General features: G+C 48.1%; 1 protein-coding gene across 1 annotated transcript; it reads left to right on the top strand.

The window, feature by feature from the left end:
* Positions 1 to 7,730: 7,730 nt before the first annotated feature.
* Positions 7,731 to 24,294, top strand: ZSCAN20 (zinc finger and SCAN domain containing 20). The gene is made up of 8 exons (XM_052637515.1): positions 7,731 to 7,758; positions 13,030 to 13,545; positions 15,942 to 16,107; positions 16,531 to 16,607; positions 16,886 to 16,970; positions 18,539 to 19,222; positions 21,896 to 22,324; positions 22,901 to 24,294. Exons 2-8 carry the CDS (start codon positions 13,099 to 13,101, stop codon positions 24,157 to 24,159), a joined length of 3,147 nt encoding a protein of 1,048 aa, XP_052493475.1. The 5' UTR covers positions 7,731 to 7,758; positions 13,030 to 13,098; the 3' UTR covers positions 24,160 to 24,294.
* Positions 24,295 to 24,978: the final 684 nt, after the last annotated feature.

Below are 24,978 nucleotides of genomic sequence, written 5' to 3'. Positions count from 1 at the left end.
CAGAACCTGGACACGCTGTCTGTGATCAGCACTGACACGGCTGAGCTGCCCCCTTGCAGCTGCAGGAGCTGAATTTGGCATCCCCCCTGGTGGGGCACACAGCACTGGAGGCCCTGGCTTCCTGCTGTGGCCTAAAGAGCCTGAGCCAGACAAGCAGTGGCCTGATTGACCTGTCACCAGGTGTCTTGGCTGCTGTGCCCAGCCTTCAGAAGCTGAACCTGAGCAAGTGCCATGCTGGGCACAAACAAGGCAGGGCCGTGTCAGGACTGTGGGCCCTGGCCTCATCCAACAAGGGCTGCATTTTCTATCCGCAGCCACCTTTCCCATTTGCTCCAGCTACTTCAGGGAAACCAGCTAATTTGTCTGAAGGGCCAGGCATTCCAAGGCTTAAGGGAAAACAGCTAATTTGTCTGGAGGGCCAGGCATTCCAAGGCTTAAGGAGGCTGAACTTGGCCAAGAATTTACTGGTAGCCCTGGGTAGGTCTTCCCTGGTGGCTCGGGGTAAATAATCTGCCTGCAACCCAGGATACCTGGGTTCGATCCCTGGGTCAGGAAGATCTCCTGGAGAAGGGAGTGGCCTGGCAACCCACTCCAGTGTTCTTGCCTGGAGAATCCCGTGGACAGAGGAGCCTGGTGAGCTACGGTCCATGGGGTCATGAAGAGTTGGACATGACTGAACTACTAACACTTTCTGGTGAGGGCTGGTTGGCTCTGCTGCCTACACTGACTACCTTAAACCTGCTGAATATCTGAGTGTTGCTGAGCCCACCTGGGGCTTCTAGGGTCCAGCACATCTGCACACCTTGAGCCGGCAGCCCCTCTCTGGCTCTTCTGGGGTACTGTTTGCCCTGCCCATGAGCTTGACTAGCTTGGAGTTTCACGAGGTCTCAGGCAGAAAGACTGGGAAGCTGGCTTCTAATATCTTTCCAGTCTTGTCAGATCTTGACTCTAACAGGCGGGGACTGCAGCTGGGGGCCTGGATGGTTACCAAGGTCTTCCTTGCCTGTTGTCAACTCTCCCTGCTTGGGGATAGCTTGAGGCCCTCTGGTCCCAGGACACCCCCAGTCATTTTCTCTGGCAGCTCCCCCAGGGTAAGGGAGGATGGACATAGCCCCAGGCCCTGCTGCATCTCAGGACTGGCTAGCCTACAGGAGCAGAAGCTGCAGGCCCCACCCAGCATGGCTTGAGGAGCTGATGGGTGAGGCGCAAGGTGCTGCTTCTGGTCAAAGTGGGGTTGGAGACACTGTCCAGGGCTTGGGCAGTCTCCAGGTCTTAGTGCTAGACTGGGAGACAGGCCTCGAGCCAGGTGACAGCCTCCAGGAGCAAAGTCCCCAGGTGGCCCAGTACATGTGTATTCTGAGTGTGTCTTTGGCTTGCTGCTGTGCCGATGCCTGGGGCCCTGGCTTGAGTGGCCTGCCCAAACACACATGCACACAGTACCTCACCAGTGAGAAGCTGGGGCTGCTCCAAGAATCCTGTTTTCCCCTTTCTCTGGAGTCACTGCCCCGAGACTTTGGACTTGGAACTCCTTTTTGGGCAGGTCTGTCTGCTGCTTCTGCTCCTCTCTTTGCCCTTCCTACAGGAAACCAGGAGCTCCATCTCTAGGCCTTGTTCAGGGGCTGGCTTCAGGGTCTGAGAAGTTGGAGGGGTGAGGGCAAGAGGTTCCTTTGTGATGTGTTTGTGCCCACAGCAGGGGCAAGACCAGAGCCAGGTGATTGGGACCTGCTGCTTACCCTGGAGGGCTGCCCTCCGCTGGGCTGGGGGCTGTGCTTCTGCCTCCCTGGGGGAGGATTTTGAGCCAGACAAAGATGTGGCTGACAAGTTGGCAGAGAGCATGGCAGGGAGCCAGTTCACATTCTATGAGTTGCCAGGCCCTGCATACCCACGCTACTGCCTGGAGCTCCTCCCGGCCGCCTCCCTCCTGCTGGCAGCCCCCAACCCCTGGGGCTGCTGCTGGTCTTCCTGGAGCCCATCTGTCTCCTGCTACTAGCTCCCCTGCGGCCGTAGGCTGGCCTGGCTGCTCCACAGAGGAGACTGCTGCACGGTGGCCCAAGGCAGATGAAAGAAAGGATGAGCTCTGGGCTTGGCTGGGGAGCAGCGTGGGGAGCCCGGGCTGGGCTAGCGTGGGAGCATGTGTGTTGGAGGATGGGAAGAGGAAAAGCAAGTCAGCCTTGCAAGGAGGTTGTAGATATGTGTGGGTGCTTGACACTGACCTTGACCTCTGGTGAGAGGCCAGGGTGCTGTGTGTGCAGGGAGGATCTACCCGTGGGTTTGAGGACACAAGCTTTGAGAAGGCTCCATCAGGAGATTTGGGAGATGGCAGGTGCTGTATGTGATATGATCGCGACATCTCCAAATCCTCAGTAAATCTATTAAATCCATGAAATTCTTGGCTTAACTGGATGTTTTCTTTTTGATGGAAACCCACATGAGGCAGAGAGCAAAGGGGCTACAATCACGGAAACCATAGCCGAGAGAGAAACTAACGTTGGGGATTGATGGAGAGTATGGGAAGGAGGGCTCTGAGCACTCATAAGCTGTGGAGTGGGGTCCAGGCCAAGTTCAACTCGGTCTTCAGGGGGCAAACGGGTCCCCTTTGCCATCTGGGTTATAGAGGAATTGGTAGCTGAGAACCAAAAGGCTAGGATGCTGCCCAAGAGGCAGCAGACTGATGGCCTGTTCCCTCCACACGAGCATGAAGGCAGAGTCATTTCTATCACCTTTGAGCCTCATAGCAACACTGGGAGGGGGAGCCTACCCGCTTGACACTCGGGGCTCCAGCCATGCTAAACAGCTTGTAGTTATGCTGTTCCTTCATTCAAGAACACCCTTTCCTCCAATTTCTTTCCTCTGGGGAGGAAAGTAAAAGTGTTAGTTGCTCAGTCCAGTCAGACTCTTTGCAACCCCGTGGACCACACCCCCCAGGCTCCTCTGTCCATGGAATTCTCCAGGCAAGAATACTGGGTGGATAGTCATTCCCTTCTCCAGGGGATTTTCCTGACCCTGGGATCGAACCCCAGGTCTCCATAATTGCAGGCAGATTCTTTACTGTCTGAACCATCAGGGAAGCCCCAAAGTAATCTATAAGTATCCTTTAAAATTTAGTTTAGCCGTAGCTGGAAGTCATCTTGATCTCCCAACATAGATAAGCTGCTGCCTCTGGGTTCCCACAATTTCCTGCATTTCCTTTTCTCCAGGCACTGATCACACTGCCCTCACAGTTCTGGGAACCGCTTGAGGAGTGGTCTTGAAAGGAGGGTGCACAAGATGAGCCACTGGAGCTTTGGAAGAAAGTGTTAAATCTTCTATTTCTTTTTGATCTATACATGTCAAGATATATATAGACTTAGGTCAAACCTAATTAATTACTCTACAGTCTTCATCATATAAATGTTCCATGTTTTATTTATTTATCCCCTTATTATTGCACATTTAATGTCTATTATAAACCTGACTTTATATTCTCACATACCTGAATTCTAGAAAGAAGAAGAAAATATTATCACCATTTTACAACAAGGGAAGAAATAATCATAATTATCATAAAAACTTTCTGTTTTATTTTTTGGCTATAAACAGGAGTTTATTTCTCACAGTTCTGGAGGCTGGAAGTTGAACCAAGATCAGGGTGCCAGCATGGTTGGATTTGGTGAGGACCTTCTTCTAAGTTCCTGGTGCGCTGCAGTCCATGGGGTCACAAAGAATTGGACACAACTGAGCGACTGAACTGAACTTTTTCTAGGTTGAAGACTTCAGAAGAAGTCTTAAGACTTATTGTGTCAGACAGCAGAGAGCAGCAGGAGGAAGCAAGCTTAACTGTGACTTTTTAAAAAGAAAACCTTTTTATTTTATAAAAATATAGTTGGTTAACAATGCTGTGATAGTTTCAAGTGGATAGCAAAGGGATTCAGTCATACATACACATACATCCATTCATTCTCCCCCAAACTCCCCTCCTATCCAAACATAACATTGAGCAGAGTTCTATGTACTATATGGTAGGATCTCTCTTTTTTTGAATTTCACTTTATTCTGAAGCTAGACTGCCTGCATTTTAGCCATATGGCTTTAGTAATATTGTATAGGATTAGACCCTCCCTCAAAGGGTTTTGAGAGGCTAAGTGACTTAATATGTATAAAGCACCACTGAGAGCAGGATCTAATAATGCATTGTAAATGTTCAATAAAAAGCTTTTCATTTAATTATATATTTATAACATGTGTATCACTTATAAGTAGATAAATACACATATGTTGGGAGTGTGTGCTCACAAATGTTTTGCTAATAGGAAACATTGCTAATTTCCTAACAGAACACTCGATTGGGCAAGTTAGAGATCAGGCTCTGAGGACAGGGACTAGGTCTAATTTATCTCTGCATCCTTAGAGCCTTGTTATTGCCCCATACACAAAGGGTCTTGATAGATAATTGTGGACAGAAAAAAATGTTGGTGGATGTTGGAGCAGAGAACCGGGACCTAGTCCAGGCTCTGTTGTTTATTTCCATATAACACTGGGCAGGGCACTTGTCCTCTTGGGGCCTTAGCTTTCCTCTCCTGTAAAATGCCAGGCATTGATTAGACAAAGGCTAAGGGGTAATCATGGCACCCCACTCCAGTACTCTTGCCTGGAAAATCCCATGGACAGAAGAGCCTGGTGGGCTGCAGTCCATGGGGTCGCTAAGAGTCGGACACGACTGAGTGACTTCACTTTCACTTTTCACTTTCATGCGTTGGAGAAGGAAATGGCAACCCACTCCAGTGTTCTTGCCTGGAGAATCCCAGGGACGGGGGAGCCTGGTGGGCTGCCGTCTATGGGGTCGCACGACTGGAGCGACTTAGCAGCAGCAGCAGCAGCAGCAAGGGGTAATCAAGGAACAATTCCAGGCTGGGTTTAGGGTGAGGGGCGCCCTCTTGTGTCCTAATGGTGTTCTCTCTTTGCAGCCTCCCCTCCATTCCTCCTCTTCAGGGAGGTGATCCTGAGGAGGATGTCCTTACCTGACCCTTGCAAAGCCGCCTTTCCAGCTTCAGAGCCTCACACTCTGAGTGTCAAATGTCTTCAGCTCTCCTAGCCCCTCACACGGCTTCACTGTCTCTCTCCTCACTCAACTTTTCTTATGCAGTGTGGGGCCGAGAAGAAACCTTTGGAGTCAAACGCCCTGAAGTTCAAATCCCAGCTCATATTAGCTATGAGATCTTGAGCAGATCCCATCATCTGTCTAAGCCCTCATTTCCTCCTTTTAAATTGGAATAAAACCCACCTCTCAGGGTTGTGGTGAGGTTTCAACAATGAGTGCTTGTAGGTTGCTGTTAGATTCACTGAGGAAAATCCCATGAATTATTACTATAAATGAGCTGGAACAAATTTCACAGAGACGAGCTTTGAACTGGGTCCTTAAAATTAAAATATAGATTTTTTCCATAATCTTTAAAACAGCTAACATGTGTTGAGCACGCACCATATGCCAGGTACTGTCGATTTCCCCTAAGTCTCATAACTATCAGTAAAAATAATAATGGCTAATTATTATCAGGGCTTCCCAGGTGGCACTGATCTCGGCGAGGCAGCAGAGAACAGGGGCATGAAGCGAGATCTTAATTCCCTGCCCAGGAATTGAACCTGGGTAGCCTGGATGAAAACTAGGAATCCTAGCCTAGCAAGGGCTAGAGGCTAGAAGCTAATCTTGCCTGGATCTTTGCCCCTAGTGAAAAGTGCATTTATCACAGAGGCAGAAACTGTAAATGCAGGTACAAAGTTTAGTATCAGAGACATAGCAGAACAAGTGGGAAAGCACATAGAGAAACGATTTGTTTAGCTGAGATAGAAGCAAGGCAGAGATGCACACCCAGAGAGTAAGCGTGTGGGCATTCCCCCTAGTGAGGAGCGCCTTAAAGAGGCCGGTAAGTCATTTATATAAGGCAGTTCTTCTGGGTCTTGTCCCCCTTCAGGCCAGTTATCTGGTTTCTTTTTCTACAGCTGATGCACCCATCAGCCAAGATGGATCTCAAAGTGAAGGCTTCTGGCAGGAGCAAGGCTCACTGTGGCCTGGAATGAGTCCTGGAAAAGTCCTCTGACTTTTGACTCGAAGGATCCTTTCTGCACTTGTGTGGTGTCTCCCATATCTTTTACTCAGAAGGGTCTCTGCCTCTCTTCCTCTTTGCCATGATTATTCCCTTGAGGTGTTAACAAGCGATAGAGACTGGCTCTTCACCCTGTTTCTGCTGTTACTTCCATTTCCAAGAGCAAATGGGGGGCTGCTTGTAAATTTCTCAACTGGAGCCCACCTATCTCTTACCTCTGGAAATCCAAAGAGGAGGCTGGCTAATGGTAAATGTCCAACCTGGAGGCTGTCTATCTCCTACTTCAGCATTAGCGGTAAAGAACTCGCCTGCCAATGCAGGAGATGTACGAGATGAGGGTTCAGTCCCTGGTTCAGGAAGATCCCCTGGAGGAGGGCATGGCAACCCACTCCAGTGTTCTTGCCTGGAGAATTCCATGGAGAGAGGAGCCTGGGGGGCTACAGTCCATGGGGTCGCAAAGAGTCAGGCTCGACTGAAGTCACTTAGCACGTGTGTAGTTATTATTAATCTCCTTTGCCAGATGTGACAGGTAGAGACATTATTATAATTCCAGTTTTATAGGTAAGAAAACTGAGGCATAAAGAGGTTAAGTACTTTGCCCCAGGTTTCACAACTAGTGAAACCAACTACATTCTGCATATGAAAGTAAGAAATGTCAGACACAAGAAGTTTGACTTCAGAGACCTTGCTTTCCCTGCATTATTTCATCTATCTTCACAATACCCTGCAATGTAGGTTCTATCACCTGCATTTTACCTACCAAAAAACGGAAGCCAAAAGAGACGTAGTCATTCGTTCAAGGCCACATAGCTTTCAAGTCACTGGGCTGGGATTTGGATCCATGTCTGACTACAAAACCCACATTCTCAAACCCATGTTAGATTGCTCTTACTCCAAAGTATTCACAAGGGAGCAAAGCAACTGGATTTATATTAAAATTATTCTGGTGATTATTACTCTAATAACAATTAACACTCTTCCAGCACGCAGGAAGTGCCAAGCTCCCATCTATTTACATGATAATAGCTAATATTCTCTGTGTATTATTAAGACCCCGGTTCTGAGTTAGTCTTTTTACGCGTATTATCCCAGTAAGTCTCACAAAAACCCAGCGACACGGATGCTGCCATCTTCACTTCACAGGTGAAGAAAGCGAGATTCACAATTGATCCAAAGATACACAGCTTAACTGAGAACTGGAAATGGAACCTACCATTGTCCAACTCTCTCCCGCCCTCCAGGTGGGTCACCTCTAGTTACCCTCTCTCCTTATTATTATTATTATTTTTCTCCTTATTTTTTATTGTTTCTGCTTTGATATACCCCCACCCTCCGGCTCTTGCTCTGCGCTTCAATAGACTCCGCCCCTTCGGCTTGAATGCCCGCCCCTGGGCGGTGCCGTTATTCCAGAGCCTGTGGAAAGGAGCGGGATCACAACAGGCCCCGCCCCCGTGCGTAATAATCTCTTCTGGTGGTGCATCTATTGGCTGACGACACCTGCAAGACCGCAAGCGAAGAGGGGGCGGGGCCACACTCTGGCGCTCGCGCGGTTCCTTCTGGGAGTTGTAGTCACAGATGCGCCATTCTCAGGGTGGCGCTGTTCGGACTCCGCGTCCCAGCATTCTCTGCGCGAGTCCTGGAGCACTTCCGCCCTGTTGTGAAGTGGGTGTCTCGGTGGGTGAGTCCGGGTGGCTGGGCGGGGGCAGCTGAGACTCAAGGCTCTGGGCTGGAGGAGACTTAGGACGTGGTGGTTATCACAGGGGGTCGGGGAAAGGTGAGACGGGAGAAAGAAGCTTTTATGTGGGGTGGGGGGGTGAGGGGCGGTCAGAGGATGAAGCGTCCGGAGATGGAGAGGGTCATAGAGGGGTCGGGGATAAGGAGGGAGGTAGAAGGCCCTGGCAGTGAGGAGATTCTTAGAAAGCTCTGTAGGTGAGGAGTCGGGAGAGGTTCTGAAGGTGGAAGGATCTAGAGACCTCATAGGGAAGAAGAGAGGGTTCTGGAGCCCTGGCAAGAAGTGAGGGAAAAGGGCCTGAGCTTGAAGCTTGACCTTAAAGATAGTGTTCGAGCCTCTACCTGTTCATCTAAACATTTGATACCCCCATACACTTTCTCTGATGGTCATGACCTCTGGAACCCAGAGGGTGGAGATGGCTCTTGTGCTCTGCGCTCAACCTGCACCGCTTTCCTTCTGCCTGATGGAAGTGAATGTACCAGCATCCTCTTTACCCAGGTGCCCTCTGATTCCCCTTGCGTTTTTCCACATCCAGGGATCTTCAGATCTTTTAATTTCCTGAATGTATCTTGAGTATTTCCTTGTCAGGGATTTTGTTGAAACCTACACTTTGTCACCGTCACAGGTTGGACAGACATGTTGTAGCTGCTGTGATCTGTTGAACCCACAAGTCAGATTAGGCTTTCTACTTAAAAACCTTCATTAACTCCCATCACCTATGGAATTAAGTCCAGATAATTTAGCCTGACGTTCAAGACCCTTCATGAACTCCCTTTCCATCCTAGTCTTCGTGCTGGCATGGTTATCACCATATCTTGGGGAGGCTGTTTGATTTTCCACCATTATACATGCTGTTCTCTCTGCTGAGAATACACATTCCCCCCAATCTCTGCTCAGAGACTCAGTCTTTTTTTTTTTTTCTAGAACCAAATCAAATGTTACTTTCTTCATTTAAGTCACCCCTTCACGCCAGCTCCCACAGACCTCTTTTATTGCATTTACCGCATTTGATAATAATTATCTGTGAGTTTTCTGTTGCTGTTGTTGCTTCCACTATACTGTGAGTATCTTCAGGACAGGAACAGCTTCTGCATCGCCTCCATTTCCCCATTGCCCAGCCCAGAGTAGTAAGTACTTAATGTAAATCAAGCAAATCAGTAAATGCTTGATGAGTATGTGAATAAAGACTCCAGGGTGAGCACTGCTGTACCAGGCTTGAAGACTGCTGCTTCTGGTGAATTCCCAGGGGCTGTGCGCTTCAGTCTTCTGTCAGGGTTGTCTTTGCTGGCAGCTGATTCAGTGCCTGTGGGACTTTAAACCAGAGGCGGCAAATGCAAAGAATATGTGTTCCTTCTCCACCTCCTGTATCTGGCCGTCACAACTCATTGCTCACAGGACATGTTCACATGGGGTGCAGAGTCCTTAGCACAGTTGACTGTAGTTGGTGCTTTAAATGAAACCTGTTTGCTGTCCCTGGTTTAAGTCCTTACGTGTAAGCTCGGGCTGCTCTAAGCAGTAGCCTGGACAATCAGCCAAGTGAGCTTGATAGACTTCGGGAACTCCCAGTTTCTTTCTCTTTGGAGGTCACAGACTAGTCTTGACCTTTCCCAGGAGACTGGGGCACATCTTCTCTTGCAGCCCGCCATTCACTGGGATGACGCCACTCCCCATGTCTGCGTGCACACTCGGGGAGCTGGGATGCCTCCCTGCTCCCCTGGGTTTATAAAGGGAGCCTGGCTCTGATGACACATCCTTCATTGCTGAGGGACTCTGTACCCTTTCTAAATCTTCCTGGCTATTGGAAGAGACCTTTGAGATCATTTAGCTGAAAGGTGGCAGGGTAACAGCCCATGCTGAATGAAGCCTACCATCGCGCTCTAGTTAATCCTCATAGTGTTTGAAACAGTTTTGAGTTGGTTGCCAGCATTTAGGAATCCAGAGTTCTGGCTCCTCTGAGAAAAGCTGGAAGGCCTGTGAACACGGGGCCAGTTGTGTTCTGGTGCTCTGTAGCTGGCCGAGTCCCTGCTCCATCCGTGTACTCATTTACATTGCCTGACCCCGTGCCATTTACATTTGCAGCCACTGGTTCTAGTCTTCCTGTCCTTTGCTATGCACCCTCTTACTAGGTGGGGAGCCTGGGGCACCTGATGAGTCTGGCTACTGCAGTCTGGCTAGGTGACTGCCAAGGCCATGTGACCTGCCCACATCACGCAGCTGGTAAAAGGCAGGAGTGGAGCTGGTACCCCGATCTGCTCACTCCTGTCTTCATGCTCTCTCCACTCTCCATACCATCTTCTCAGGGGTCTGGATGACTGGCTAAGCTGTGCAATGGTTAGGAGAAGTGACTGGAGAAAATGAACGTGGGCTCAGATCTCAACTCTGCCACTTGCTGGTTGTGGAACCTCACACAAATCTTCACAGAAGCTCAGTTCCTTATATGTGAATTGGGGATGTAGTGAAATCATACGTTACAAGGATAACTATATAGTAAAGTCAGCACAGAAGGTGAAAATCATATTTAGCCAAAAATCACAGTCAACTTGAAAATCCTTTTTGGCAGGGAGCCATTTCGTAGCCAACATGCTGTCTCTCAGTAAGCTAATATCACAGCCAGGTTTTCTTGGTTGAACGTTAGATGAAAGAGTTAGCTTGTGTTTAGGGACCACACTGTATGAAAGACACTCTACTCACTGTCAGTGGAGAGGGAGGCTTGGGGCAGCTCAACCACCCTGGGGACCAACAGTGTCATGAGGATCATCACCACGTGCTCTGGAATAGACACATAGTGAATGGAACTGGTTGCGTGCTTTAAATTATGTCCTTTCATTCTCTTTCTGGTGTTTGTAAGTGTGTAACTTACAGATCAGTATAAGGCAACTCAACGTTAATGACCCTTCAGCTGCTTGCCTGGAAGATTCAGTGAGATCTTGAATGTAGAACACTTTGCACCAAGCCTGGCACCCCAAGGGCACTCAGAAAATGGATGCTTTTTGAGGTCGCTGACCCCTGTGAGCCCCCGCTATTTCTGGTAGTCTCAGGACTGAGGAGGGCCCGTGTCCATTTTCCCTCTGTTCACTCTGCAGGAAGGCTGCTTTCCTGACTGTATTGACCTCCCTCTGTGGCTAGACTGCTCTTCATATCTAAGTTGCCGCTGCTGCTAAGTCACTTGAGTCATGTCCGACTCTGTGTGACCCCATAGACGGCCTCCCACCAGGCTCCCCCATCCCTGGGATTCTCCAGGCAAGAACACTGGAGTGGGTTGCCATTTCCTTCTCCAATGCATGAAAGTGAAAAGTGAAAGTGAAGGCGCTCAGCCGTGTCCGACTCTTAGCGACCCCATGGACTGCAGCCTACCAGGCTCCTCCGTCCATGGGATTTTCCAGGCAAGAGTACTGGAGTGGGGCGCCACTGCCTTCTCCATGTCATATCCAAGAGAGTAGCAGATAAGAGAGTAGAAGAAAAATCTTTCAGATTTTGTCCAAAACTAACCTTTGCAACTTTAAAATCTTCGCAGAAGGAAAATACATATTATCAGACTCTGGGTCTTGTGGGACTACTAAGTGCATGTTTTTGTTAATGTTTGCTCTGTGCAGGAGCATATGCTTTGCTTGCTTATCAACTCTCTCTTTCAGTAGATAGTAACTTTGATGAAGGTGGAGACTGTCATAGTCACGGTTGGTGACTCAATATAGTGCAGGGTTTGTAGTGGGACTCTACATACGACTTAGTGAGTTAGGCTTCGTGTGAGACAGTGATGCAAATGTGTTTGGACTAGTGCATGTTTAAGGCTGTGGTTTAAAAAGAAATTTAGTGACTTCCCTGGCGGTCCAGTGGTTGGGACTTCATCTTCCAATGCAGGGATTGTGAGTTCAATCCCTGGTCAGGGAGCTGAGATCCCACATGCCTCACAACCAAAAAAAAAAAAAACACCCAAAAAACAAAAACTTAAAACAGGAACAATATAGTAACAAATTCAATAAAAGACTATAAAAATGGACCATATTAAAAAAAAAGTTTAAAAGAGAAATTTCATGAAAGGTTAATCCTTTAGCTCAATATAAATTATGTACCTTCCATCGCCCATTAGGTTTTGGTGTACTTGATTTACCATTTTCATAAAAGGCAAAGCTTCCAGTGGTCCTGTTTATCAGATGCTAGGTTGGGCACTGTGGATACAGAAATGGTAAGGTGCAGTAGTGGCCCTAGCAGTACAGTCAGATGGGACTGTCAGACGTAAGAACAGGTAACTACAATAGTGTCAGGTAACACCTGTGTTAGAAGTGCTTGCCAAGTGCTTTGGGAACCCAGGATGAGGGGAGTTGAGTTTTGGAGAGCAGGGAAGGAGGCTGGGCATGACAAGAATGTGTCAAGAAACTCTTAACAGATGAGGGGAGTTTGAGTTTGTAGCTGAAGGGCAAGCAGGAGGCTGCCAGGTGGCCATGAGTCCTCTTCCTAGCCACTCACTGTCTGTGTGGAAGGGCTGAGAGCGCCAAGTAGACCCAGCTTGGTAATGAATGGATGTGGGGGATCTTGGAAAAAGATGATAACCACGTTTCTGGCATGGGTACCTTATTGAAAGGTGGTGCCTTTGCTCGATAGAGTTCCAGAAGGGAACAGGTTTGCAGGGGAAAATGATGAATTTAGTTTTTGACTAAATTTGAGTTGGAGGTGCTTATGAGAGTCAGATGGGAATGCCTTGTAGGTGGTTGGACTTTGGGGTCTGGAGACAGGTCCTGGCTGGAGTTTTGGGAGTCATCAGTTTAGAGGTGGTGAAAAATGGCAAATGCGTGGGATGACCAAGGGGGAGAGTAGAGTGAGGGATTTTGCAAAGAGAGCACCGAGAGAGGAAAGCTTATAGCCCAGGAAGAAAGACCTTACGGAGGGGGGGTGACATTTGGAACCTAGCTGGAGGTGAGGCTGGACTTGGGACATGTGTGGCGGGAGGAAGGCTGGGTGGGGACCAAGCACGCCAGCCTGGATGCCCAGCTAAGACATTTAGGGTGTCCCAGAGGATTTTGTACTGTGTGGTCTTCCTCTGAGGTTGCTGGCTGCTGGTTTCGGGGGCAGACTGTGGGCTAACTTCCTGCTTTGGGAGAGGGCATCTCTTAGTAGCCCCGCCCCATGCAAAGCAGTGGAAGGTTTTGTGGAGGCGGGGAGGGGGGAAGCTGAGGCTCCTAGTTCTCTTGTTCATACTGTCCCTCGTCTTTGTGCCTTCAGAGCAGGGGGAGCCTTTCCTCTCCCGAGAGCCCCTCGAGGACACACTGCAGATGCAGGAAGACGCTGGACATGGAGAGCCCAGCTGAGGGGAGACGTCCAGGAGAGACCATGGCCGTAGCCTTAGAAGCCCGGGCCTCCCCGCAACAGGAGCCTGAAGAATTTGTGATTGTAAAGCTGGAGGAGGACTCCTGGACGTCAGTCTCGCAGCCCAAGAAAGACCACGATCCCGTCCCCGGCCCCGAGGCTTCCCGCCAGCGCTTCAGGCAGTTCCAGTACAGGGAGGCGGCAGGGCCCCACGAGGCCTTCAGCCAGCTCTGGGCGCTCTGCTGTCATTGGCTGAGGCCGGAGATCCGCCTCAAAGAGCAGATCCTGGAGCTGCTGGTGCTGGAGCAGTTCCTGACCATCTTGCCCCGGGAGGTCCAGGCCTGGGTCCAGGCCCGCCACCCCGAGAGCGGTGAGGAGGCGGTGGCCCTCGTGGAGGACTGGCACCGAGAGGCCCAGGCCATGGGGCAGCGGGTGAGTCAAAGAGCCTGCTCTCCTAGGAGCAGGCCTGGGAGGCAGTGGGGCTGCTACCAGGTGGATAATGGCCAAAACCACAGTAAAATGTTACCAGTCATCTGATGTGTACTGAACACTGCTATATCCTGGACACTGTTCTAAGTGCTTTCCATGTATCTGCTTATTTCATCCTTCAGCAGTTAAATGATGCCAGTACTGTTTATCCTAGTTTTACCCATGAGGAAAATGAAGAAAGGTCATTGGATCAAGGTCAGTGGCCTCTAGAGAGGCAGGATTTGAATTCAGGCAGTCTGATTCCATACTCAGCATCTGTAACCATTGCTCTAAGCTGCCTCCCAGCACCATAGTCACAGTACATTAATTTGTATTGTGTTTTATACTTAGAATCTTTTTAAAGTATGTGATCTCTTTAGTTTACAGCAGGAATGTAGGTAGACAGAAATAGCATCATTGTCCTTATCTTATGGATTAAACAAGGCCTCCGAAGTCAAGGCTCACGAGGCTCAGTCAGTATAAACCAGAGCCTGAACCCAGGTCCTGAGGTTCCAAGTTGATTGTTTTTTCTACTATATAGCAGATGTCGTACCTGCAAACCACAGGAATTGAAATACCTCTGAGTCATGAGGCTCAAATGAAATATTAACTGACATTTATTGAGCATTCACTGGGCCTCAGACACTCTTCTAAGCTTCCTGTGTGTATTCCTTATCTAATCAACCCAGCTGCCCAGTAAGGTACCCCATAAGGTAGGTACTGCTGACATGGCCATTTTCAAATAGTTCAACAGACTCAGGTAAGTAACCTGTCCAGATTTATAGAAAGGGTAGAGCTGAGATAAGGGATGTGAAAGTATTGTGGATTTAACATTCACAGTTTCAACAATTTACAAGAGACTCTGAAAGCCCATGAAAATAATTTATAATTTTACTATGACACAAATTTTGAATCCTTCGAAGGTGGTACTTGTAGAACAAGTCCTTCAGGCCACTATGGCCTGAGCCCGCCAACCAAAACCTTCATCTCAAAGTAACCTTGCTGCGCTAATTTTGTTTTTGTACATCTTTCTGTTTTACAGATAGGTTCATTCGTGTCATGTGTTGGATTCCACACATAAGTGATACTGTGTGGTATATGTTTTTCCCTTTCTGGCTTAGCTTCACTTAGTGTGATAATATCTGGGTGCATCCATGTTGCTGCAGATGGCATTCTTTTGTTCTTTTTTTTATGACCGAGTAGGATTCCATTGCATCTGTGACCCATATTTGGTGAATTCTTAATTCACCCTTACCCCAATCAATATTCTCCTGATTTTTTGCCTCCCCATAGGCACTTGAGTCTGCTGCTTTCTAAAATTATTGTTGGGTAATGGCACCCCACTCCAGTACTTTTGCTTGGAAAATCCCATGGGCGGAGGAGCCTGGTGGGCTGCAGTCCATGGGGTCGCTAAGAGTCGGACACGACTGAGCGACTTCTCTTTCACTTTTCACTTTCATGCATTGGAGAAGGAAATGGCACCCCACTCCAGTGTTCTTGCCTGGAGAATCCCAGGGACAGGGGAGCCTGGTGGGCTGCTGTGTATGGGGTCGCACAGAGCCAGACACGACTGAAGTGACGCAGCAGCAGCAGCAGTCCCTAGTACTTCTGTGGATTATAAGATTGTAACTATAACAAAGTTATTTTTATCTTGAACACAAAGTTACTGTTTTCTTAAAACATTGACAAGCAGGTGTTTTCTGTCTAAAAATGTCACAGAACATTGGTGGGTCTCCTCATTGGGAATGGCTTTTGATGATCACAACCCATCCTAATATATTTGCTCAGAGATGAAATTCCTCTCTGTGAGAGTGTATTTGAGTTTTCAGATTGGCCAAAAGGTTTTTTGGAGTGAGTTTTTGGCAAACTGATTAATAAAGTTTGATAAAGGTGAATATTATCTTGGATAAAAAAAAATAAGGGTCAAGGCATTGTATAATAATAGTTGCTATCTTTAATGTCAAAATGGGGAAAAAATAAAGAAACTCTGAAAGGCTGCAGAAAAACAGTGGTTACCTGTGGTGAGGAGTTGGGGAATATACCGGACCGGTGGAATGGAGACAGGTGGAGTTTGGGGTATTTTCACTAATTATATCTCTGTGTGTTTTCTGTTTTTGAACCATGTGAGTGTTGAAAGTACCTATGGAAAAAGTTGAGCAGACAGTCCCACTTTGGTGGTATAAATGCTGGATTGTTTACTGAAGTCAGTCTGATGACTTTGTCATACTTTAAGCCATGTTTGTTTTTTTTTTTTTTTAAGAGCCTGTTAACGTCTGAAGCACAGTTGTAACTGTAAAGAACATGCCCTACCCTACCAGTTATTGAACTTATGATTGGGAATTTTGGCCATCTCTGTGTAGGAACTGGAGCTGCGTGCAGAAGATACAAGGTCCTTAAAGACAACGAAGGAATCTCAGGGCTGCGGGCCCGAGGGACAGTCCCAGAAGCAGTGGGTGAAGAACTTGTGTCCTGACCTTCCCAAGTATCTAGACACCAAGATGGTGCCACAGCCTTTGAAGGAGAGTGGTGAGTACCAAGAGTCAGGGAATATCAGAGAAGAGGGCTTAGGGGTGGGGGTAAGGTAGAATGCCTCAGGAGGGATGTGCAGAATTCAGTGCAAGGGATAGAATCGTGTCCAATGGACACCCTGTGAAGTGATAAGATGAAACTCCCACTGGTGTTAGCAGGCCTCACTGTCGCTGAGTCCTGTAGCAGGCTCAGGCTGGGCCTGAGGCAGTTTGATGAGCATAGGAGTTCAGGGCTGACATCTCTCCTAGGGCAGCTTAGCAGCCAGAAACTCTCAAAGGAAAGTGAAAGCAGGAATCCACAGTAGCTACAGTGGAAGTCTCAGTGTGATCCAAGCAGGGCTTTAGGAAAGCCAGACCTGGCAGCGAGGTGATTTTTTTGGGAACCAGAACTTGGGTTTCAGAGATGCTTTCTCCTTCTCAGCTGTCCTCACTCCCCGAGTCCCTGCTCTCCCAAAGACGGGGAGCATCGGAGATTGGGAGGTGACCGCAGAGTCTCAGGTAAGCTACCCTTTGCTCCTCCTTTCCCGTCATGATTCTCCTGTGCCCTGACCCCAGCTCCTCTCCTTTCTTTGTGGCCTGCCGTCGGGTGCAGGGTGCTAGTCCTCTGCCCCTCCTGCCCTGTGTATTGGGCCTCTTCTCTTGGGTCGAGCTGAGGTTGCTGACTGGCCTCACACAGGCTATTGCTGTGTCCATTATCCTTCCTGGGGCCTGGCAGGATTCCCAGGCTGTTTTCAAAGGTCGGTGACATTTGAGGTCCTCTGTTGTATGTTCCACAGGAAGCCCTGGGCCCCGACAGACACGCCGAGAAGGAATTCTGCATGGACCCCCCAGGAGACAACTGTGGGAACGGCTTGTCCCTGGGTAAGGAAATTGTGCTCTCTGGATAAGATATGGTTGGGTTTGGGTAGTCAGTTCCCAAGGCGCGTTTCCTCACTCCCTAAGGCTCTTAGCTCTGAGAAGTCTCTGGAATTTCAGACCCGGCGAAAAGACATGCTCTTTGTGGCCAGCATGGTGGCCGCAGGGAAAGGGTGTGGGGAGCGGATTTCTGGGCCGGCAGGCTGGCTGCCAAGAGCCTGCCTGCTCAGGGCTCATTATCCTCATATCCTCAGTACTCACCCTCATCCTGGGGCTGCGCCCAGCCTGCCGGCCCAGAAGAAACCCGACTGGGATGACCCAGAGAGATGGGATGGGGAGGGAGGTGGGAGGAAGGTTCAGGATGGGGAACACATGTACGCCCGTGGTGGATTCATGCTTTTTATTTTTTTAAGATAAAAAATTAAAAAGAAAAGAAGAAACCCAGTCTTTTCAGCATCAAACAGGGCCCATCTCTCATAGCAGAGTCAAGTGAACTAAGCCCAGGAGATTGATGCGTTTAAATCACAATGCCAAAGAAATACCACAGGGCTCAAAATCCTTGCAGCCCCTATGACCAGCACAGACCCTTTCTCTGTAGGCACGTCTTCACGGGAAGTCAAGCCATAATGAACATTTCCCGGTAGAGTGTAAGATCAGTGAGAGGGGAGTGAGACACGAGAGCAGAATCGGGTAGAGAGTTGGTGCCAAGTCTGACTCTGGGCAGTAAAGTGAGACACTCAGAGCTGTTGGCTACTGCTGGGCAGTGTGTCCTTTTTACACATGATGAAAAGCATGCCTTTTTCTTTTTTTTTTTTTTACAGTGATTTCTGGGGAAAATAGTCTTCAAAGAACAACCTTTGGGAAATGCTGAACTAGATAATCTTTAAGCCTCTTTCACTCTAAACTCTTTCATCTAGTTTTCTTCAAATATTTATTTTAATTAAAGGCTTCCTATTTGTTGGGGTCAGGAGCTCTTGGGACACTTGTCCTTTAAATCTGGCTAAGTGTTTTTTGACATCCACGGTATTGGATGTCCAGAGGAGGGCGTGCTCCAGCCGCAGTACAGATTGGCTTGGCAACACCACCCAGCAGACATGGGCGTTTTCTTTCTCTCTCCCTCGCCAGCCTTTGTCTTAGCTTTGTGTTAAAGCTATTTTGTGTAGGTGCAAAAGGTAGGTGCCAGTGGCATTTGAGACCTCAAGTTTCTAGCTAAGAGAAACTCAAACCAGACACACATGTGCACACACAGCCTTCCTTCCAGCCATGAAGTTTATTTTGATTGGTCTTAATTTAGAGTATGTGCCCATCTGTGGACCAGTAACAGCCCCTCTTTTGTATGATGTATTTTATCACACCAACCAAAAAGCGAATAAACAAAGCGGGCAAGTCAGTATATTTCTGGGGAGGTTACCTCTAGTGACCTCTCCCTTTCCTTTCAGTCCTTTTAAGGGAATAGCATGCAAATTTCTCATCAGTTTCTTGGAGTCAAATGATGTGTAAACAACTTTTTAGACAAAATGCTTTGCTTGACAGATCATTTCTACTTAATCATGGATCTTCTTCCTTTTGTATAGGAGTTCTGGTTTCAAAACCAACCATCATTGCCCAGCAAGAGCAGGGACCAGAGTTTTGGGGTCCAAGACTTGTAAATTCTGGAAAAAAGAACCCTGCAGATTACAGCTTGGATCCTGAGCAAACAAAACCAGCTCAGGCATTGGCCTGGAGGGACTGCAAGACCTGGGAAGAACGATGCCCGGTGCCCGTGGAGGATGTGAAAGTGTCAGGTGTGCACTGGAGCTACGAGGAGACCAAGACTTTCCTGGCGATTTTGAGTGAGTCTCCTTTTTCTGAAAAGCTCCGGACTTGTCACCAGAACCGCCAGGTGTACCGAGCCATTGCAGAACGGCTGAGGGCACGGGGCTTCCTACGGACGCTGGAGCAGTGTCGCTACAGGGTCAAAAACCTCCTACGGAATTACCGGAAAGCCAAGAGCAGCCACCCGCCGGGGACCTGCCCCTTCTATGAGGAATTGGAGGCCCTGGTCAGAGCTCGGACAGCCATCAGAGCCTCGGACGGCCCAGGAGAGACTGTGGCTCTCCCACAGCTAGGGGACAGTGACATGGAGGTGGATGAGCAGCAGGAAGGGGGCTGGGAGCCGGAGGAAACGGCAGACGACTATAACGGTGACCTGGCCACCAACGAGTCCATCCAGGGGCCCGGGATCCCAGGGGGCCCAGCTCTGCTCCAGAGTCGTATTGGTAAGAACTTTGGGGCTTAGTTGGATTCAGATTCCAACCCTCCTACCAACCAAACCTCTGCTGTAGTTCAGGACACAGACTGCCAGTCTGGATCGATGCTGTTGGAGCAAGGTCAACCTCAAGCTCTGATTCTCTCTCCTGTGGTCAGTTCTCCTTGTCTGAGTTTCCTTAGAGAAGCAAACACTTAAAAACTTTTTTTTTTGGATACAGTTTTTAAAGGTTACTTTCCATTTACAGTTATTGCAAAACTATTGGCTCTGTTACCCATGTTGTACAACTCCTAAGAGTGTGAGCCTGTCTTACAGCCAGTAGTTTGTGCCTTCTGCTTCTTACCCCTATATTGCCCCTTCCCCTCTCCACTGGGTAACTGCCAGTTTGTTCTCTATATCTGTGAGTTGGCTTTTTTGTTATGGTCACTAGTCTATTGTATTTTTTAGATTCTACATGTAAGTGATATTATACAATATTTATCTTGCTCTGTCTGACTTATTTCACCTATCATAATGTCCCCCAAGTCCATCCACGTTGCTGCAAATGGCAAAGTTTTGTTCTTTTTTATGGCTGAGTAGTATTCTATTATATATAAATCTATATATATATACACACCACATCTTCTTTATCCGTTCATCTGTTGATGAATACTTAGGTCATTTCCATGCCTTCACAATTGTAAACAGTGTTGTTATGAACATTGGGGTGCACATATCTTTGCAAATTAGTGTTTTGTGTTTTTTGGTAAACACACCCAGCAGTGGGATTGCTGAGTCACTTGGTAGCTCTGTTTTTCGTTCTTTGAGACCCCTTCATGCTGTTTTCCACAGTGGCTGCATCAGTTTATTATTCCCACTAACAATGTACAAGGAGTCTCTTTTTTTCACATCCTCACCAACGTTTGTTATTTGTAGACTTTTTGATACCAGCCATTCTGACAGGTATGAGGTGATATCTCTTATTGCTTTGATTTGTGTTTTCCTGATGATGAGCAATATTTGAGTGTCTTTTCATGTGTTGGTCATCTGCATTTCTTTAGAAAAATGCCTATTCAGTTCTTCTCTTGCTTTCTTATTTATCAGTTTTGGCTGCGCCGGGGCTTCCTTGCTGTGCCTGGGCTTTCTCTAATTGTGGCAGATAGCTCTATTCTAGCTGCGGTGCTCGGGCTTCTCATTGCAACGGCTTCTCTTGTCTCAGAGCACAAACTCTGGGTGCGTGGGCTTTCGTAGTTGCAGCATGCGGGCTCAGTAGTCTTCTACTCATTTTTTAACCTGAGTTACTTGCTTTTATTGATGTACGAGGTGTTTGTATATGTTGGATAGTAATCCTTCATTAGTCTTCCCTGGTGGCTCAGAGGTTAAAGCGTCTGCCTGGAGTGTGGGAGACCTGGGTTCGATCCCTGGCTTGGGAAGATCCCCTGGGGAAGGAAATGGCAACCCACTCCAGTACTCTTGCCTGGAGAATTCCATGGACTGAGGAGCCTGGTGGGCTGCAGTCCATGGAGTTGCAAAGAGTCGGACACGACTGAGCGACTTCACTACTAATCCCGTATTGGTCATATTGTCTGCAGATGTTTTCTCCCATTCAGTAGGTTGTCTTTTCATTCTGTTGATGGTTTCCTTCACTGTGCAGAAAAGAAGCAAACCCTTAAAACCTTAAGGGACCTTAAAGAGCTAATTCAGTGTTTCTCAGAGGGTATTAATAGTAGTATGGGGATGATCATGTGTTAACATGAGTGAACTTTTTAATTTTATGTGCATGAACGCATCAGCCTGTGATTTCATAAGTAGTAAATTTAGGTTAAGAAGGATATTGAGTGAAGTATTTCATTGGTGTAGCAGAAATCATGACTGTGTGTACTTGAACAGCATATGTTGAGAAAACACCCAGTCACTGCAAAAGTGGAAACCCAGAAGGCCAGGCTATGAAGTGTCATCTCTAAAGATACACAAGGACCAGAGCTCAGGGCTCCCGCCTCCACTCCTAGGTGGGTTTCCCTCCACCATGTCGCTTCCCTGGCTGCATCCTTTACCTGCAGAGCCACTGAAAATGGATCACCTCCTTTTCCTTCTTCCACCAAAGAGGAAGGGGCATCCTCAGTCAGATTGTCTTACAACATTATCTGAAGGGATTCTCAGTTTGTTAAAAAGGAAGTTTATAAAGCAAGTAGAGGACATGTATTAAATGGATGTGGAAATACAGAGAGTCTCCTGTATCTTGGTTATAGGCCTTTCCTTGATACAGTCAGCTGAAGCCAGGGGACTGGTCACCTGGTATAATACAGCTCCTTAAGTCCTCCCCTTTAGCCAAGACTCTTAAGTATTTATTATTTATTTATTTTTTACTTCTGGCCATGCCCCACGGCATGTGGGATCTTAGTTCCCTGACCAGGGATTGAACCTGCACCCCCTGCGTTGGAAGTGTAGAGTCTTAACTACTGGACTGCCAGGGAAGTCCCAAGACACTTAAGTATTAATAGACTCTCTTAGGAGGAGGTGGGTGGGAAGCCCTGGCATAGCCTTTCGAGAAACAGGGGTGCACTGTTTGCTGGTGCCCTGGGCACCTGGGTAGTCTCCAGAGTGCCCGTGCTCTAGGTGTTCAGCAGAGCAGGTGACCCTGATCCCTGATGACCCAGGCAAATCTCATCAAGTCTCTCAATTCTGAACTCTTCACTCCTGACAGCAGGTGTGCACTGGGGCTACGAGGAGACCAAGGCCTTCCTGACCATTCTCAGTGAGTCCCCATTCTCTGAGAAGCTTCGCACCTGTCACCAGAACAGCCAGGTGTACCGGGCCATTGCAGAGCGGCTGTGTGCACAGGGCTTCTTGAGGACCCTGGAGCAGTGTCGCTACAGATTCAAAAACCTCCTTCGAAGCTACCGAAAAGCCAAGAGCAGCCACCCACCTGGGACCTGCCCCTTCTATGAGGAGCTGGACTCGCTGATGAGGGCTAGGACCGCAGTTAGAGACATGGGGACCAGCAGGGAGGCAGCAGGTCTCCCTACTTCTGATCAGAGCAGTACCCAGGTTGTCAGCCAGGAGGCTTGGGACGAGATGGCAGGTGAAGATGTCATCAGACCTCCAACCCCAAGTCCTAAAACCTCAGACACTGGTAAGTTTTTGGTAATTAGATTGTCCACAGAATCTGCAAGTGCACGGATACTGTGGGAGCCAGGCTCATTATCTTTTCTTTGAACTGAAAAAGAGAATGGAAATGAATAAGAAAAGGATTTGTGTTTTCCTGAGATTATCCAGTCTCTGGCTTAGTGTAATTTCCCAGATGAAAAAAGCAGCTGATCTAGAGTTTTACCTGGATCCATCTGGGCAGTTATACAGTTCTTTCAATCTCATGTGACGCAGGCCAGACTGAATATACCAGGAGCAGGAGGTGTTCCTCGTTCAGCAGTGGAATAGGGTGGTTGGCTAAGGAGACTGACAGCTGGCTGCTTGGGCTGGGCTCAGTGGTTCCCTGGGTGGAGTTAACCACATCTCAGACTCTTGTTCCTAAGCTTAACAAGTCAGAAATGCAGGTGTGCACCAAAACCTGATCAGTTTCATGTTGGTCACGTTTATAAGACATGAGATGTAAGACACAAGTACAGATTCAGGTTAGCCAAATTCACAAGGTGCAAGATCCAGATGTATAAATAGACACTAACTAATGATCGGATTTCTATCCGTTCTCCAGGTTTTGAGATGAGGTGTGAGGATGAAGACCAGATTTCAGAGCAGGACCTTTTTGAAGATTTTCCCGGAGCATTATCAAAATGCAGTGCTGGGGATGATTGCTACCCTCACGATTGGGGGGAAGACAGTGAAAATGAAAATGAAAGTAAAGGACAGTGGGGAGATCCATCCCACGAACAGTGGGAAGAGTGTTCTTCTGAAGAGGAGTTGGAAAAGCTCATCGACCACCAAGGCCTGTACCTCGCAGAGAAGCCCTACAAGTGTGATATGTGCGTGAAAACCTTCAGCCGGAATTCACAGTTAACCACCCACCAGCGGATACACACAGGTGAGAAGCCCTACAAATGCCTCGAGTGCGGGAAAAGCTTTAGTGACCGCTCCAACTTCAACACCCATCAGAGAATCCACACTGGAGAGAAGCCCTACGAATGCCTTGAATGTGGGAAAAGCTTCAGCGACCTCTCCAATCTTATCGCCCACCAGAGAATGCACACGAAAGTAAAGCCCTATAAATGTGAAGAATGTTGGGAAAGCTTTACTCAGAGCTCAGAACTTCTGAAACATCAGGGAATCCACTTGGGAGGAAATCCTGACCACTGTCGTGAGCCTGGGGAAAACTCTGGCCAGAGCCCATCTTTCAGTACTCACTGGAGGAACTCCACCGAGGGGACAAATCCTGAACAACCTCACAGTGCCAGTAAGAATGCGAATTCTCCTGGACCACAAAGCACCCATGCAGGGGAAAAACTGTATCAGTGTTCTGAATGTGGAAGAAGTTTCTCTAAAAGCTCTGCCCTCATCAGTCACCAAAGAATCCATACAGGAGAGAAACCATATGAGTGTGCTGAGTGTGGGAAAAGCTTCAGTAAGAGCTCCACGCTGGCCAACCACCAGCGGACCCACACTGGGGAGAAGCCGTACGAGTGCATGGACTGTGGGAAATGTTTTGGGGAGCGTTCCAAGCTCATCACACACCAGAGGGTGCACACGGGAGAGAAGCCCTACAAATGCCTCGAGTGTGGAAAGTTCTTCCGTGACCGTTCCAACCTCATTACCCACCAGAGGATCCACACGGGAGAAAAGCCTTACAAGTGCAGAGAGTGTGGGAAATGCTTCAACCAGAGCTCCAGTCTCATTATTCACCAGCGAATCCACACCGGGGAGAAACCCTACAAGTGTACAGAGTGTGGCAAAGATTTCAACAACAGCTCCCACTTCAGTGCCCACCGAAGAACCCATGCAGGAGGGAAGGCCTCATAGGAAACACTGCCCCCCACAGCAAAAGAGAGAGAAACCTATATTGAAATCTTCCAAGATCCTAAGATGTATGCTAGAAAGAAACTGTCCCAATTTTTAAGCTTGGTGTGTGCCCAGGGAGGTTATCATGGTACCATCGAGGTAATTTGGAAGTGAATTACAAACACTTAGGATCCAGATTTGAAGGCACTTTCTTTTAAGTATAATGTGTTTTTCTCCTGCAGAAAAAAATCCCTACATAATCCTCAGGGTGTCCTTACATTTGCTGTCATGTGAGAGCTTTATCAGTCTTGGAGCAAGACTGGTAACTGAGGGGATTAGAGGTAAACTGGTGGCCCTGAGCAGTGATTCGAGACCTTCCTGTGCCTTCACACCATCCCTGGGTACACATGCCTCATCGGTGTACATCGGCAAATTCTCACCCATGGCAGTTTTCCACTGGGGCATAACAACCTGGGAGAATTTTGAGACCTTCCAGTGAGAGGGGACATAATTGAGAATCAGTAACCTAGAGCAGGGGGTGAGCTTATCAAAGGGTAGGAACAACTGTGACATCATTCCTAGATCATTATTACTAGTAGCAAAAAAGTAGCCAGTGTTCCCTGAGCTTTTCAGCAGGCTCTGAGCTAAGCACTTTATATACATCTTCTCATCTACTCACGGCAGCCCCAGGAGGTACTAATATTTCTCATTTCCCAGAAGAGAAGAGTGACTTGCTTGGGTCACACATCTGAAAATGGCAGAGACAGGATTCGGCCACATCTGCCTCTGGGGCCTAAGGTGCTCTCACTGCTACACCGAGTCCCCTTTCCCATCGGGGCA

This window comes from Budorcas taxicolor, chromosome 3 (assembly GCF_023091745.1).
Source record: "Budorcas taxicolor isolate Tak-1 chromosome 3, Takin1.1, whole genome shotgun sequence".
Classification (NCBI taxonomy): Eukaryota; Metazoa; Chordata; class Mammalia; order Artiodactyla; family Bovidae; genus Budorcas; species Budorcas taxicolor.
This window is presented reverse-complemented; position numbering and strand designations above follow the sequence as displayed.

What these genes read in the sequence shown, in the direction of transcription:
- ZSCAN20 (XM_052637515.1), top strand. Translation starts at nt 13,099, where the DNA reads ATGGAGAGCCCAGCTGAGGGGAGACGTCCAGGAGAGACCATGGCCGTA. An exon ending in CCCAGGCCATGGGGCAGCGG is followed by an intron (nt 13,546 to 15,941) that starts GTGAGTCAAAGA and finishes ATCTCTGTGTAG; the next exon opens with GAACTGGAGCTGCGTGCAGA. An exon ending in AGGTGACCGCAGAGTCTCAG is followed by an intron (nt 16,608 to 16,885) that starts GTAAGCTACCCT and finishes TATGTTCCACAG; the next exon opens with GAAGCCCTGGGCCCCGACAG.